The 17,514-nt window shown below is 39.0% G+C and overlaps 1 protein-coding gene across 1 annotated transcript in view; it reads right to left on the reverse strand.

The window, feature by feature from the left end:
• The window catches only part of zmat4a (zinc finger, matrin-type 4a), a 178,899-nt gene that overhangs the window by 127,306 nt on the left and 34,079 nt on the right, over positions 1–17,514 (reverse strand). Inside the window, exon 3 of the mRNA XM_073840069.1 lies at positions 12,366–12,455. Within this exon, the coding sequence (XP_073696170.1) occupies positions 12,366–12,455 (90 nt within the window). The remainder of the gene's footprint in view (positions 1–12,365; positions 12,456–17,514) is intronic.

The raw sequence follows: 17,514 nt of genomic DNA on the forward strand, positions 1-17,514 counted from the left end.
TCTCAACGCCTAATAAAGCGGCAACAGATCGTACAGGAGATCACTGGTCTCATCCATCTGCTTAACACAAATCAGCTGTCTGCAGCAGCTACTAATAGCTACATGGTCCCCTAAGGACACTTAAAAAGTCTCTCCCCAAGTCTCCAGCACACTGTAACTCAATGCAAGAGCTGTGGCGGAGGACACAATTAGCGGCCTGGGACAACTTCTGCACTGATCGAATAGCCCATCGGATACTTACTCCTATTTAATTAGCGGTGATTAAATCAACCCCTGCTGGGGCTCATGTTTCTAGGGGAGAGCAGGGCAGACGGTGCGCGTGTGGAGGAGCAGAACGAAAGTAGAGAGAAGAAAGTGAGCTGGAACTCGAGCTTGGATCTTCAGTTTTTGTTCTAGTCTTTGTTTCACCCAGTTAATGACAGATCAGTGACTGAGTGTGGAATGTCCAGACAGATTGAGAGTGATACAGCAGTTTCCTCTTTACATTTACATTTCAGTTTACGCTTCTTTCTTGGGTATGAGCAAAGCTTGTTTTGTCAGTGAGCAATCAGGTTCCACATGCATAAGTAATTGAAAAAAAAAATCAAACACTGAAAAACTAATTGGATGTATAATGCATAGATAAAGTAGGGCCCTGTTATTTCCACAATGCGGAAAATGTAGACTGTATTGCGAAATCCAGTCATATAAAATGGAATTTACTTTATAACGTGGAATGTCGTGGAATTTGGCTAATTTTGGACGAATAAATGAAAAGTAAAAATCAAAATACGGTATGAACTAGTATCTGTGAATATATAAGCCACAATAAGACTATTTAAATATGAATCCTGCATGTCTCTGTGTGAATGAATGGCACAGGCGCACAGTTTCATTTACTACACATATACTAAAGTGTGCGTGATGCTTGCAGTGTTTTCAGCCTTTGATGCCTCAATATGAGTACATGAACATAAACATCTTTAGAACTGCTCTGAGAGGCACTTCATGAGCACTCGAGAAAAACTGTTGTCAAATCATATACAAACAGAAACTTAAAGGTCTTCACAACAGCCCATCGAAATAAAAGTTGGTATAGCTATAGTGGTTTAACTTGAAACTGTGACTGAAATTTATTACTTGATTTATTGATAGTACAACTACTAATAAAATTTTTTTTTAAGGAAAGATAACAAAGAAATATTTACCTGAATGTATTTACCAGAAAAATGTAAATACACAACACAGTATTTCTGAAAAAAAAAAAATAATAATAATTATAGATGTTTTTGATTATAAAAAAAATGTAATGAAACCATTAAAATGTAATCCAGAAAATGAACAGAAAACACAGAATTTAGTAAAAATAAAACTGAATTTGAGAAAAAAAGAAAAAAAAAAGAAAGTAAAACAGATTTTATAGGGCCTTCAAAAATTTTATTTTTGTGAAACTTTTAATAAATTGCTGTTAAATTGTGTAAGTTTCATGATTTCAATTAATTAGACATGCTTTTTGATATATATATTTTTATTAAACCGGGTCTAGAAAGATTAAAAAGGATAAAAACAGAATCCAGAAATATTAAAACGAAAAAAAAAGGAATTTGGAAGAAAATAAGATAAAATTTGGGAAAAAATTTTCATAGGGGCCTAATGAAGCTTTGTTTAAACCAGCTCTGTTGCTGCCTTCATACATTTACACTTATAGTCAATGATGTGCAGTCAGTAGTTGTGAATTAACATTGCTGATCAGTGTTATTTTCTTATTATTTCTATAGATTTTTTTATTTATTAATATTAATATTTGACTGCTGCCATGGTTGCTGATTTGCTGATGTTGGCAAGATTTTTGTTGACAATGCAGAAATTTTCTGCAGACCACAGGCCATTTTATTTTGAGAAACACTGCTCTATCTGCTTGTTAAAAGAATTAGTTCACTTCCAGAACAAAAATGTTGATCATTTACTTACCCCCTTGTCATCCAAGATGTTCATGTCTTTCTTTCTTCAGTCGTAAATAATTTATGTTTTTTGAGGAAAACATTTCAGGAATTTTTTTCATATAGTGGACTTCTATGGTGCCCTGAGTTTGAACTTCCAAAATGCAGTTTAAATGGGGCTTCAAACAATCCCAAATGCGGTTGTAAATGTACCCAGCCGAGGAAGAAGGGTCTTATTTAGCGAAAAGATCTGTTATTTTTTTTAATTACAATTTATATACTTTTTAACCTCAACAGTTTTTTTCCGGTTCAGGACAGTTAGGGTATGTCGAAAACTCCCATCTTATTTTCTCCCTCATCTTCAAAAATCATTTTAAAAATCAACCTACATCACTGCAGAAGTACCAACCCAGTGTTTGCAAAGTGAGCATGCAAAGAAGATCAAACACCCTTAACAAAAAAGTGATGTAGGATGCTTTTGAAGTTAAGGGAGAAAATAAGAAGGGAATTTTTTGACATACCCCAACTGTCTTGAACTGGGAAAAAAAAAACAGAGTTCAGGCAGAGCAAGACAAGACGAGCTTTTGAGGTTAAAAAGTATAGAAATTGTAAATTGTAATAACTTCCTCGGCTGGGATCGTTTAGAGCCCTTTGAAGCTGCATTTAAACTGCATTTTGGATGTTCAAACTCGGGGACACAATACATATCCATTTTATGGAGAGAAATCCTGTAATGTTTTCCTCAAAAAACATAATTTCTTTATGACCTAAGAAAGACATGAAAATTTTGGGTGACGTAGTTGAGTAAATTATCTGTACATTTTTGTTCTGGAAGTAAACTGCTCCTTTAAGTCATGATGTATTGAATACTGTTTCCAGGTCCAAGCCTCTACTCTGTTTCAAATAAGAATACAATCTCAACAGGTGTTTATGAGTACTATTCATTTATAGCACAATTTTAAGCTAAAAACTAGATGTATACATTACAGTCTCTGGAATCAAAGTGTATTTATCCAGGGATTCAGAAATGATAAACACTGCCTTGACATCTGTGATTTTACTATGAAGATAAAGATTAGGATCATGATTTTTCAGTATTACATCAGAAATTAGGTATATATTGGAAGCGTTTTTGTTTGCTTTTAGAGTCTGAGGGAGCACTTGGATCCAGAAATGCTGACGACAGAGATAACAGAGTTAACAAGCAGATAATGAAAATGAAACCTGTCCATCATTTATCTTGCATGGTATTTAAACTACAGCCTCGTCAGAACCAGTGCTGAAACGTTAAGCTGTGGCGCTGATGTGGGTAATGCAGATTTGAAACCATCTCCCGCCAAAAAAACATATAAGGGGTAGTTCACCCCAAAATTATTCAATTATTGTCATTAATTACTCACCCTTGTGTCGTTCCTAACATGTAAGAACTTCATTTATCTTTGGAACGCAAATTAAGATATTTTTGATGAAATCCGAGAGCTTTCTGACCATTACGGGTTTGCAATGAATTTTAAATTTTGGGTGAACTATCCCTTTAATATAAATATTGCATGTCCAGATCTAATGGATCTTTCCAGTGTTAATAAATACTGGTTAAGGAATAAAGCTGTAAGAATGAAATATATTGACAGTATGGCTTACAAGATAAATGCCTCAAATATGCGGATGGTTTTGAAGTATCTCTCGGAAGCTGACTGATGCGATGTGAACTGACAGCACTGTGCTTGCCATGGTTGGCATAGCATCTTGTTCTCATGGAGACACAGACCAGACTGAGTCATGGCTTCTCTGACCTTTTTAATATTATCATTGTGTTCTGTCTCAAAGTGGACACTCTTCTATTCTTGCTGGAAGAAATAAGTAGCAAACAATAAGAAATATAAATGAATAATACATAAATGTACTTCATTTAAAAGCACACTGTGCTTGTAACGTTTGGTTTCAAGCGTTCTGACACCGCGAAGCAATAGCCACGCTGCACAGCCATACAACTGTATATACTGTGGAAACAGAATTAAACCTCAAAAGGTTTTACACTAAAGCAATCTCTGCAAAGCCCCCAGAGCGCTTTCACCAGCAACTACTGCCTGCAAGCCTCAGACGCATTGCTGAACTGAGATCTTTCATTGTTCGCAAAAATGTACTTTGCTTTTATGGATCACACACATATATTTATTTCCTTAGAGGTGCACAGGCTTAAGCATCAGATCTAAAACCTAACAAAAAGAAAATCACTAAGAGAAAATCATATGGCTTTAGAAAGAAAGGTGCAAAAGGTAAAGGTAAAAAAGGTCTGAATGCATGTTTAAACTGGTGATTTTTGACATTGTCACTAAGACAAATTATTTGTGGCAGTTTTATATTTTTGTTTATTTATATTTGTTTTTGTATTTACAAATGTGTATTAGTTACATTGTATAATATTACATACAGTTAATCTATTTTTTATTTGTAAATGTGACCCTGGACCACAAAACCAGTCATAAGGGGAAATTTTTATTTTTATTTTTTATTTATTTATACATCATCTGAAAGCTGATGTATGGTTTGTTAGCATGGGACAATATTTGGCCGAGATGCAACTATTTGAAAATCTGGAATCTGAGAGTGCAAAAAATTTAAATACTAAGAAAATCCCCTTTAGAGTTGTCCAAATGAAAATCAAAAATTAAGTTGTGATATATTTAGGATAAGAAATTATAAAATGTCTTCATGGAACATTATCTTTACTTAATATTCTAATGATTTTTGGCATGAAAGAAAAATCTGTAATTTTGACCCATGCAATGTATTGTTGGATATTGCTACAAATATACCCGTGCTACTTAAGACTGGTTTTAAGGTCCAGGGTCACATATGTTATTTGTTACATACAGTTTTATTTTTGGTCATTAATTTATTGGCAGTTTAATATACTCATAATTTTATATAAAACATTAGTTTTATTATATGCAGTTATTTTCCTACATAAAAATATTACACAAAGTTTGTACATGAAAGAATATACTGTATCTTTCCATTTGAGACTCGCAGATCTACTGTGTACAAAGTGTTTGATGATCCGAAAAATTGTTAAAAGTTAGCTATTAAACAGAATAGCTGAACGTAAGTTCACAAATAGAGACGGGGTGCAAACTTTTGGAATTTGAAGATCAGGGTAAATTTAACTTTTGTTTTCTGGGAAACAAGTAAGTATCTTCTGTAGCTTCTGAAGGGCAGTATTAAATGAAAAAAACATGATATTTAGGCAAAAAAAAATTTTTTTACACACATTCATTCTGTTCAAAAGTGTACACACCTGGCTGTTAATGCATTTTCCTTCTGGAGCATCAGAGAGCGTTTGAACCTTCTGTAATAGTTGCATATGAGTCCCTCAGTTGTCCTTCGTGTGAAAAGATGGATCTCAAAAAAAAAAAAAAGAATTTGTGGGACCTAAAGGATTTTTCTAAAGAACAGCGGGCAGTTTAACCATTCAGCACAAACAAGGGAGTCTTGAACAATCACTAAGTAAAAGAAAAAACACAGCTGTGGATCATTCAGGTAACAACACAGTATTAAGAATCAAGTGTATGTAAACTTTTGAACAGCGTAATTTTTTATAAATTCATCTATTATTTTCTCTTGTGGACTGTATATAAACATTTTTTATGTGAAATATCTTATTCAGGTCAGCACTACATAAAAAATAACATGCTAAAAGTGCCCTAACAGGTCTCTTAAATATAGCCACTTTCATATTTGTACTGTCTCGCTTTTCTTTCTGAAAAAAATGCCAGTTTTGGCCTATGATCTGTACTCATTGACAAGACATGTCCATATTCTACCTCATTAACATCAGTTTCAGTGTGTAATGACTCATTAAGATTTGCTGTCGAACTAGCACAAAATCTAGTTCGTCTGCTGAGCCTATTGACAGACGACACATGGTCACATGGAGATCGATAGCTATTTGAATGTCTGTTCGTTGTGACTATCGATCTGATACAAGCTAAATGTTAAAGTTCAGTCGAAGAACTCCAGAGCACCACAGTCTTTTGAAATCTGGCCATTGAAAATAGTGGTTCCCTACACAATAATCGTATACTAATCACCTCCATTACTGCAATTCCTTGCCAGTGTTCTCACCTCACTAGCTTGTGTAATGATGTATACATTTACTGTGACTGTACAGAATATCAATAAAACACACAGCATTCAATATCGTTTAATTCTAACCTTATCCTATAGCCGATGGCTATGATTTCGCATCCTCTGACTCTCACATGAACATTTAGATGTGCATTTGGCCTCCTGCAGTGAGAGCTTTGTTGGTCTGTTTGGAAGCTGTCTAAAGAACACGTAACATCTGCAAAAACCACAGGCATCATAGACTTTCTCTGCCCAGCCGAGAGCGCAAAAAGGCTGATCCCAGCAACATTCACACAACCTTGTGTTTGTGAACCCCTCTCATTGTGTGAATAGCCCATCAAACACAGCAATAAAGAGAAAGCCTACTTTATCCTACTGAGAGAAGCAGAGCAGACAGACTATCATCTCAGCGAGACTCATCTCAGAAAATGGCTGAAGTTCAGAGTTGGGTTTCATGAACTTTCTTGTTTGTTTCTTGAATTTAATTGGCCTTCATTTAAAACCTGTTCCATTCTCAAATCCAAGCTTGAACACACACAGAATCACCTTTTAGCTCAAAGTGACAATGCAGTACAAAACCAGATGTATCAAAACATTTTACACATGGCAAGCTGTTGTCTCCTTGTGGTGAATCACTGGCTACAACGTGCTACAACCCATGAATCACCTCTACAATCATCCATAAATAAGAGACCAGTCATTAAGTATTCACCGCACTGACAAACATACAACCTGGGGTTGCCAGAGCTTTTCCAGGAGTCTGCAATGCACTTAATTTTAGAGGAACTAGTTATGATTTCAGTCATAACCACAATCAAATAATCCCATCTATAAATAAAATCCACGCAATAAAAGTTACTTTACTTTTAGAGGTGTTTCCATGTGAGACAGGTGTCTTTTGACATGTCTTGCTGTTTTTTTAACGTCTTCTGCAATGAATGACACATTTTCATTCCACTGTACTGCAGCTAGCTATTCTTAAATGCGAAAACGCATCCTACATGAACATCCCCTCAAAAAATATACCACAGAGAATACCAATCCTGTCATACAGAATCTAAAGTGCACGCTGATATTCCATACAAAACCAGTCATAAGGGTAATTTTTTTAAAAATTGCAATTCATACAGAATCTGAAAGCTGAATAAATAAGCTTTCCATTGATGTATGGTTTGTTAGGACAAAAGGACAATATTTGGCAAAGATACAACTTTTTGAAAATCTGGAAACTGAGGGTGCAAAACAATCTAAATATTAAGGAAGTTGTCCAAATAAAGTACTTAGCAATGAGTATTACTAATCAAAAATTAAGTTTTAATACATTTACGGTAGGAAATTTACAAAATATCATCACAGAACATGAACTTTACTTAATATCCTAATGATTTTTGGCACAAAAGAAAAATCTATAATTTTGACACATACAATGTACTTGTCAGAGTATCACCCCAGTCACCTACACAGGACACACCCTCTGAAGAACCACCCACTCGTTCCGGATCACCTGACTTCTGATTACTCACCTGACTTCACTTACCACACCCTATATATACCCAGTCCGCTCACTCACCCATCGTCTGGTCTACAGATCGCACTCCCCGTTTTTGCTGGTTCTCCTCAATCCCTATGGACTCTGTTTCTCCCATCTGTTTCCACGGACATTGCTACCTGTGGACAAGGACTTTTCAGATAAGATTACCCTTCGTTACAACCAACCATATTGCTGTTTGCTACTTACCTGCTGTTCAAATAAACTTACCATTTTTATATTATACTTACCTCCGTCTCTGTCTTCGTCTATGTGTGACAGAAGACCAGACCTACAAAAATGAATACTGAAGAAACCACTGCACCGAACCGCTTCACCGAACTCATCAATGCCTTCAAGGCGGCTCTCACGCCATCAACGCCGCCATCTGCCTCAGGAAGTCCCATGGCCTTACCTACCACGTTCGCTGGAGAAGCGGCTGAGTGCAGCGGTTTCCTGCTACAGGTTGAATTATACATCCGGATGCAGCCACAACAGTTTACTACAGAGGATTCCAGGATAGCATTTTTGATGTCTCTATTATCCGGTAAAGCTTTACAATGGGCTAAAGCCATATGGAACGCCGACAATCCCATTATTCATTCGTTTGATCAATTTACCAGTCATTTCTCTGAAGCATTCAGCACAACAACCAGCGTACTCACCGTTTCTGATCAACTGTTCCGGTTACAACAAGGATCTTCTTCGGTGCAGGAATACACACTCCACTTCCGCACACTGGCGGCGGCTAGTGGCTGGAATGAGATCGCCTGCAGTTACTTCGCCAACGTCACCATCCAGAATATGCTGTACGGACTATTCAGGGAAAACCACTGGGACGTGGGCGGATTCGTTACTCTTCACCGGTTATCACCCTTCAAATTGGTCTGTTTCACAAGGAAAGGATTAAACTTCTGGTACTGGAGAATTCCACCGTCGATATCATTCTCGGACGTCCCTGGCTTCATTTCCACCATCCTGAACTCCGCTGGGATCCATGTGACATCATCAGCTGGAGTAAGCATTGTTTTAAGAACTGTATGTCATCCAAAGTACCATCTACCTCTGTCCCTAGTATCAACCAGAATTGAGAGTCCTGACATCACTTCATCGATCGAAATCCCAGCGGAGTACATTGACTTCGAGGATGTATTCAGTAAGCAAGCTGCCACCCACCTTCCTCCACATCGGCCATGGGACTGCGCTATCGATCTGCTACCTGGGGCTCAACTACCAAAGGGACGGGTATATCCACTGTCCAACCCGGAACGCCAGGCGTTGGAGGAGTACATACAAGAGGCTCTCGCCCAGGGATTCATTCGACCATCTACCTCACCAGCCGCTTCCAGCTTCTTCTTCGTGGGTGAGAAGGATGGAGGTCTCCGTCCCTGCACTGATTACCGTCAGCTCAACTCTCAAATAATTCAACAGCCTTACCCACTTCCACTCGTCCCTGCCACCCTCGAGGAACTCCGTGGAGCTCGCATCTTCTCCAAGCTGGACCTGCGGAGTGCTTACAACCTCGTTCGTATTTGTGAGGGAGACGAGTGGAAGATGGCCTTTATAACACCCAATGGCCACTATGAATATCTCGTCATGCCCTACGGTTTGTCCATCAGTCCCTCAGTCTTCCAAACGTTTATGAACAAGGTGTTCCGGGAATTTTTACATCAATTTGTTGTCTATATTGATGATATTTTGATTTATTCCCGAAACCAGGCCGAACATCGCCATCACGTCCGTCAGGTCCTCCAAGTCCTACGTCAAAACCACCTATTCCTGAAGCTGGAGAAGTGTGAGTTCCACAAGACGGCGGTGCAGTTCCTGGGCTATAACATCAGCCCCGAGGGTGTGCAGATGGATCAGAACAAAGTTCTCGCTATCCAGAACTGGCCTCAACCCAGCACAATCAAAGAACTGCAGAAGTTTCTGGGATTTACCAACTTCTACCGCCGATTCATCAAGGATTACAGTTCCATCACCGCACCACTGACCTCCCTCCTTCGAGGCCAACCCAAACATCTCGGCTGGAATACCTCTGCCCACGAAGCATTTCAACAACTGAAGAAGATCTTCAGCACTGCTCCTCTCCTACTTCATCCGGATCCTGATCTTCCATTCGTAGTTGAGGTTGATGCAACTACCATTGGCGTCGGAGCAGTGCTATTGCAAACGACTGGTGACTCCACTCTCCTCCATCCCTGTGCCTACTTTTCCAAAAAACTATCTCTGGCGGAGCAGAATTATGACGTAGGTAACCGGGAGCCCTTGGCCATCAAGCTCGCCTTGGAGGAGTGGCGTCATTGGCTGAAAGGGGCTAAACATCCATTTCTGATCATCACCGACCACAAGAACCTTCAGTACCTCAGAGAAGCCAAACGTCTCAATCCGAGACAAGCCAGATGGGCTCTGTTCTTCACCCGGTTCCAGTTCAAGATTACCTACCGTCCCGAATCGAAGAACATATCAGCTGATGCGCTATCCCGTCAATTCTCCAGTGACTCCTCCACCGAACCAGAGCCCATCATACCATCCAAACTGATTGTTAGCCCCATCCAGTGGGATATTGACACCTGGATCCAAGAGGCCACCCTCCAAGAGCCTGCTCCGCCGGAGTGTCCGGAGGGAAAGATCTACGTCCCTAGCTCCCAACGTCAACACCTTTTGGACACTGTCCATCAATCTCCGGGCTCTGGACACCCAGGTAGCAGAAGGACCCTCTCGCTTCTCCAACCTTGATACTGGTGGTCCAGTATGACCCGAGATGTCAACAGGTACGTCCAAAGCTGCTTAGTCTGTGCCACTACTAACACTCCTCGTCATCTGCCTACAGGAAAACTGGTACCACTCCCCGTTCCACAGCGGCCCTGGTCCCACCTCGGGGTTGACTTCGTGACGGATCTCCTGAATTCAGAGGGCAACACCTGCGTGCTAGTCATTGTGGACAGATTCTCCAAGGCCTGCAAACTACTACCTCTGCCAGGTCTCCCCACGGCCATGGAGACCGCTGAGCTCCTCTTCCAGCAAGTGTTCCGTCACTTTGATCCCCCCGAAGAGATCGTGTCAGACCGGGGGCCGCAATTCATTTCACATGTCTGGAAAGCTTTTTTCAAATCACTCGGAATCTCTGTTAATCTCTCCTCAGAGTACCACCTGCAAACCAACGGCCAGACTGAGAGGAAGATCCAGGAGCTTGGACGCTACCTCCGGGCATACTGTTCTGAGGACCAACACAGCTGGAGCAGGTTCCTCCCGTGGGCCGAGTACGCACAGAACTCCCTGCGCCAGGACACTACCGGCTTAACACCTTTCCAATGCGTACTCTGTTTTCAGCCTCCGCTGTTTCCCTGGACGGAGGAACCCACGAACGTTCCAGCTGTCGACTACTGGTTTCGAGAAAGCGAGAGAGTGTGGGACTCAGCTCACCGTCACATCCAAAGAGCCATCAGACGACACAAGGACTTTGCTGATGCTCGTAGGAGAGCGACTCCATCGTACCAACCTGGAGATAAGGTCTGGCTCTCCACGAAGGACATCCGGCTAAGGCTACCTTGTCGTAAGCTGAGTCACTGCTACATTGGTCCATTCGAGATCCTGAGGCAGATCAACGAAGTGAAATATCAGCTTCAGCTCCCACCCAGGTACAGAATTCATCCCACTTTTCACGTGTCCCTTCTAAAACCCTTTTTCCCCTCTGCCACAGAGTCCACCGGAGCTGAAGCTGAACCTCCTCCTCCGGAGATCCTGGATCAACCCTCTGTCTACTCTGTGCGTGAGATCCTGGATTCCCGACGTCGAGGTGGACACCTGGAATATCTGATCGACTGGGAGGGGTATGGACCGGAAGAACGATCATGGGTGGCCAGAGACGATGTCCTAGATCCCCAACTCCTATCTGACTTTCATCGGAGACACCCGGATTGTTCTGCCCCTCGCGGTCGTGGTCGCCCTCGACGTCGGAGTAGGGCGTCGGGAGCCGCCCCTGGAGGAGGGGGTAATGTCAGAGTATCACCCCAGTCACCTACACAGGACACACCCTCTGAAGAACCACCCACTCGTTCCGGATCACCTGACTTCTGATTACTCACCTGACTTCACTTACCACACCCTATATATACCAGTCCGCTCACTCACCCATCGTCTGGTCTACAGATCGCACTCCCCGTTTCTGCTGGTTCTCCTCAATCTCTATGGACTCTGTTTCTCCCATCTGTTTCCACGGACATTGCTACCTGTGCACAAGGACTGTTCAGATAAGATTACCCTTCGTTACAACCAACCATATTGCTGTTTGCTACTTACCTGCTGTTCAAATAAACTTACCATTTTTATATTATACTTACCTCCGTCTCTGTCTTCGTCTATGTGTGACAGTACTGTTGGCTATTGCTACAAATATACTCATGCTACTTATGACTGATTTTGTGGTCCAGGGTCACATATAACATTCCATGGCAGGAAATGTGATGCATTAACAATAGCCAAACTGCAGTCCATGAATGAATGTTGCTTCTTTGTAATGAAAATTTATTTACTTGGATTTCAAAATTAATTTGCATCATACCCACACAAGTTCAGTCTATTAAATTAAATGTTTGCATATAAGAAAGCATAAAATGAAGTGCATTTTAATGGTTTGAGTTCATGAAGCAGATTATTGTAAAAAAAAAAAAAATAATAATAAAAAAGTTGGCTGTGGAGAGCAACATTAACATTAGAACTCATTAAAAGAAAAAAGGTTAACCACCCTGAACCCTGAAAAAAGAAAAATAAAGACATAAGATACTCACGTCATCTGTTCTAAGCTTTTTAGCTGGACATCCCCCATCTACTGGATGCAACATGTAATACAGACGCACTTTATTTGCATGTTTCCGGCTCTGAAAAAGACAAATGGGGAGGGAAAAAATATTATTTAAAAGGGACATCGGATACAAAACTCACTTTTACATGCCGTTTGCATATAAATGTGTCTTAGCAGTGTGTGAACACAACCACCCTACAGTGATAAAAATCCATTCACTCCTTTTTTTTAAATCCCAAAAAACCTAAACAGTCTCAATTATCAAGCTGTTTTAATTTTCAGAGAAGTATGATGTCATACTGCTCAGGCCCTGCCCACAATAGCTGACAGATTGTCCTGTATTTGCATATTTCTTTATTTTACTATATTTTCTATTTTAGCAGAGGCTTCATTTTCTCCCGACATCAGAGCCACTGAGGATTCAGTTGATTAGTTTTGCCACCAAATACAAAATAAACTGAAGAGAGGGGTAGGGTCAGCTCATTATCATTTAAAGAGGCATACACTGAAACAGGTCGCTGTGAACAGAGCTGTTTTTGACAAGGTAAATAGGTTGTTGTTTTACACGACCATTGAGGAATTTTAAACAGTGTGTTGCAGACTTTTTATGAAGACCCTACAGATTAATATCAACTAGTGGAAAATGGGCATCTGATGTCCGCTTTAAATATGTGTTTATTATTCTTGAGCACAATTACATTGTTCTGCAATAAGAGTATTATAAGAGAATAAGATGGCTGTGATAAATCAAAATGAAAGATCTGTACCTTTTATTACCCTTATACGTTTTTATGATTTGTCTATTTAGGTTTACTTTCATGGGACAGGCTACAAAATATATTAATTGTGAAGAAAAAGTATTCAAAAATTACTAAAGAAAGATGAGGAACTGAGTGAGAAGTGAACGGCAGTGCTCATCTCATGCACAGGCCAATAAATAATTACTGTGGTTGGCGTTAAGTGAGTGTGGAGCCACAAATCACAAACCCATCAATTATTTTAGTTTGACGGCACAGCTTTCAGAGAGTGGGCCAAATCAATTCACTGCTCAGTTTACCTGAAAATGATGTTGTTTGACAAGGGGGTAATTGAACTTCATCCTCAACACAAAGGAAATAGGCAAAGTGTGGAAATGAAGGACAGAGAGTGGCACTGGAATAATCTGCATTGAAAGCCACTCATTTCCTCTTGATGAAGAAAAAGATTTTCTGTCTGCTTTTCTTGGACTCTCAAAAAAATGACACATGGACCTGGATGAAACAGACCTGACTGACTACAGATGAATGTGGTTCAAAAATATGATCTGTCACCTTGTGTTTGAAGATTGCCTGAGAGAATCTTATTAGCCTCGTCCTCCTCTTTCTCCCCTCAAGAGAGTAAATATGAAATGAGACAGAGAGAGATCGAAAGGGACAGATGGAACTCAAGATTTATCGAGAATGATGCTGCTTCAGCACCTGAAGTTTGTGCGAATACAAAAATATTTCTCTTCAACCTCTTCAGCAACAATTCAATCCATAATTTCTCAGTTTCCTATAACACCAGCATGCAATAAATATGCACATTTTCTACATCCATTCTGGCCTGCCAGTGTAATAGTCAGATGCAATCAATGAAATTTCCATAAATATATAAATAAGAAACTTAACTGCATTAACCCAAATGAAATCATCAGATGTAATCACAAAATAATTGGTTGAATTATAAATAAACAGACACTCCACAGCCACACTCCTCAGCAACAAACAGTGGGCTTGTTTTTGAAGAAATGACATTTGTCTACTAAACTGACCCAATGTTTACCATTGAAGTACTCTTGACTTCAGTTCTTACAGGAGTCTTGGGTATGGTAATTACATGGAGGTAGACAAAACCAGTCTCAAAGGGTGAAGTAAACTCAGACTGGGGTTGAACTGTCACAGCAATAGACTTAGAGGGCCACAATTTAGCTCCAAGCACAAAAAGCACATGATGTTCCAAACCCCACTATCATTTGGCCAGAGGAAAACATCAAGCTCTACTCATGGGTAAGCACAGGGGGAAAATAACTGGCAAATAGAGAAAGCTTTCAAGACTCATTACTGTAAAAGGACCCACACTCCACTGGTAAAGGACTGTCTGCTGAGACATGTCTCCTTCAGGGTTTACTTTATGTTTTCATATCAAAAGTGAGTTAAAGAGTAGATGACCCCGTCAATACTGAGGGCAGGATTTTATTCACTTGAAACAGACCCAATTTTACCTACAACATTGTTTTATCTTTGCTCAAACATATGTAGTTGATGCTGAAGTTTCTGATATATAATGTATACCCTTCTTGCTCATTTACCTTTTTAAATAAGTAGTGTAATTGTAGAAGAATATGTTCTTTTTCCTGAAGGGCTTTTTAATGGATTCATCAAGGAAAAAGCTGACTCTGCCACCTTTAGAGAGAACAACAGCATGTGTGCCACAGGGATGCACAAATTAAAACCAGTCAAAAACTATTTAGTGGCACAAAGACAGTCCACTTGCTGAGACACATTTTAAAGGAATCCCAATGGCACACAAGCATAGAGTTAAATTTTGTCTCAAAGCTTTTCAATCTGACAACATAATTCAAAGGAAAAATGGTTTATGAGGAAAAGCCTAATTTATTCAACATTAAATCCTGCTCAGGCTGCGAGCTGCTAATATGTTGATCTAGGGTTTGTTGGTACTGGTTTACTGCATGGCTAGCTAGTTTAGTATAGAGATTTGAATGCTAGAACTAACCAGTTGGATAATGATTATGCAAATTACTATGAAATACAGTTTAAGAAAAAAAAAATCAGCCACTTAAGAGACATTGCAGGTGAACAGGGTAGAAAATGAACTAAATAGTTATCACCTTACTTACCCAGATGATTGACTACATTGATAATTGCAAACATTTTTTGTATTTCAAGTTTTCTAAAATGTTAGGTTTAAATATGCAAATGATATATTCACTAATTTGCATACATTTCTAGTACAAAAATCTAAACACTGGATCAAGTCAGTTTCGAAATTGTTAAATTTTTTTGACATATTAAAATCAAATGTTTTTTTTTTTAATGGGCATCTACTTTTGTTACTCCATAATTCAGAAAAAAAAACTGAACAGACAGAAACCCATGTATTTTTTAACCATTTTTGGGGGAGTAAAATGTTAATAAAATGTTCTAAAATCAAGCTAATTGTATATGAACAAATCCCTCTGTAAAAACCTTCAGGATATAGACAAGAATAAAAATGTAAAGTTTGCTGTGCTACTGAAGTGCAGATTTATGGCTCAGTGTATGAGAAAAAACTCATTTTGAGAAAACGGCCTTTAAAATATGTATTGTAATTGAAATCTATTGACACAAATAGATAAAGTGATATAAAAGAAACACTTGACAGTGTCTTTGGGGTGTTTTCTTTCCACTAGTCTGAAAAAAACATCTTAAATCTCAAATTTGACAGGTGCATGAAAAAAAACAGCGTTTTTGACTGCAGTATCTAACCTAAATAAAAATGCCAATTAATTTACACCATTTTCCAGTTGCACTTCTAACAAGATGTGTAAATGTGCAAAAATCCAACAGATGGTGCTGAAAAATACATTTCCAGCTATAAATTTTAATTAGTCATCTGCATCAAATAAACTGGGTTATCAACATGCCACAGATCCACTGCATATTCTATTCCAAGCCACTATAGGCATCCTCACTGTTTGGCCTCTGGGTTGCTTAGTCATGTTCAGACCCAGTTTTGGAAGCAGGAAGACTATCACAGTATGCCAGAAAACTGAGTGGGATTTCAGAATCACGCCAAAACCTCCTTGTACAATTGCATTTACTGCTGACGAAAGATTTGTAGACAATATCATAGCACCTCTGTAGATTACAACAGGAAAGAAAACTAGGACAGGCTATTAGAATTCCGAATTCTTTCTATCGCATTGTTTTGTGAAACATTTCAAACAAACCTTGAGACATTTTTTAACACGAGTGCCTTTAAGCAAAAGATTTAAAAACATGAATTTTGTTATTATTAAAAGCATAAAATTACTGCTGAAAAAAACTGCCTTGAAATAGTCAACAGACAAAATGTCTTTAGCATGAATACAGGACAAATCAAATACTTCTTTACTGCTAGTAAAAATCCTGAGCATCAAACAGAAAGACGTGACTTGACATTTTGAAAATGTGGTGCATGCTGAATCTAAATGGGGATCAAAGTGTGGAAAAGTGAGTTCATTAGCAATCAGTCTTTGGCTTGGGTATGAAACACTTTCAGTTGGTCCCAAGGACTCTTCACATGATATGTTTTCATGTTTTTCGCTGACAGGCCCTCATCCATATTTCATCAGAGCTTCACAAGCCTTTGTTCTGTCCATTAACACCATCTTCTTCCAATTTGTTTGCCGCTCCTCCCCACTTCTAAGAGCTAAAGAAAATATCAGCAGAGACAATGAAGAATTACGCTACGGCTTCAGTTTCACCAGATAATCTGTAAGATCCCCAAAGCATAAAAATCCACTGCAACACGATTTGAAGCCAACAAATGCTTTCTCCAATGGATGTCTTATGCTTTGTGGGCTTCAATACGGTGTTAACTGTTTAGGAATTGTTTAGGAACAAAAACAAACCTGTAAAGTCACCACTCTGACAATGAATCAACAGAAAAAACATTTATGGTGCTTTCTGGAGTTTGTGCAAGAAAAGTTATTATACTCTTTATTGCAATCGAGAGCTGGATGCAGTTATAACAATAGACATAAGTATTAAAAGAGTGAACAATGTAACTGCATAACCTCTGAAAAGTGCATAAAATGATCTAGACTGTTTTGTATATCCCAGAAAGCAAGTTGTCAAGGTTTGGCTTGGCAGACATCCTTTATATAACTGCCTTTGTTCTAAATATGAAAGAAAGAAAAAAGTCCAATCAGCTGACAATTGATTCATTACTGTAACTGTACAATATGAGCTACTCCACAAGTTATGCCTAACTTTAAAGAATTACAATTACTAGAGCCTTTTTCATGTGAAAAACTAATTTTGTTGCATTTGAAAGAGACGCTGGGATGAGAATCACGTTGATTAGTTAGCCTCATGCATCCCAATTTTGTTCTAACTTGTTTTAATTAGCAC

This window comes from Garra rufa, chromosome 5 (genome assembly GCF_049309525.1).
Source record: "Garra rufa chromosome 5, GarRuf1.0, whole genome shotgun sequence".
Lineage (NCBI taxonomy): Eukaryota > Metazoa > Chordata > Actinopteri > Cypriniformes > Cyprinidae > Garra > Garra rufa.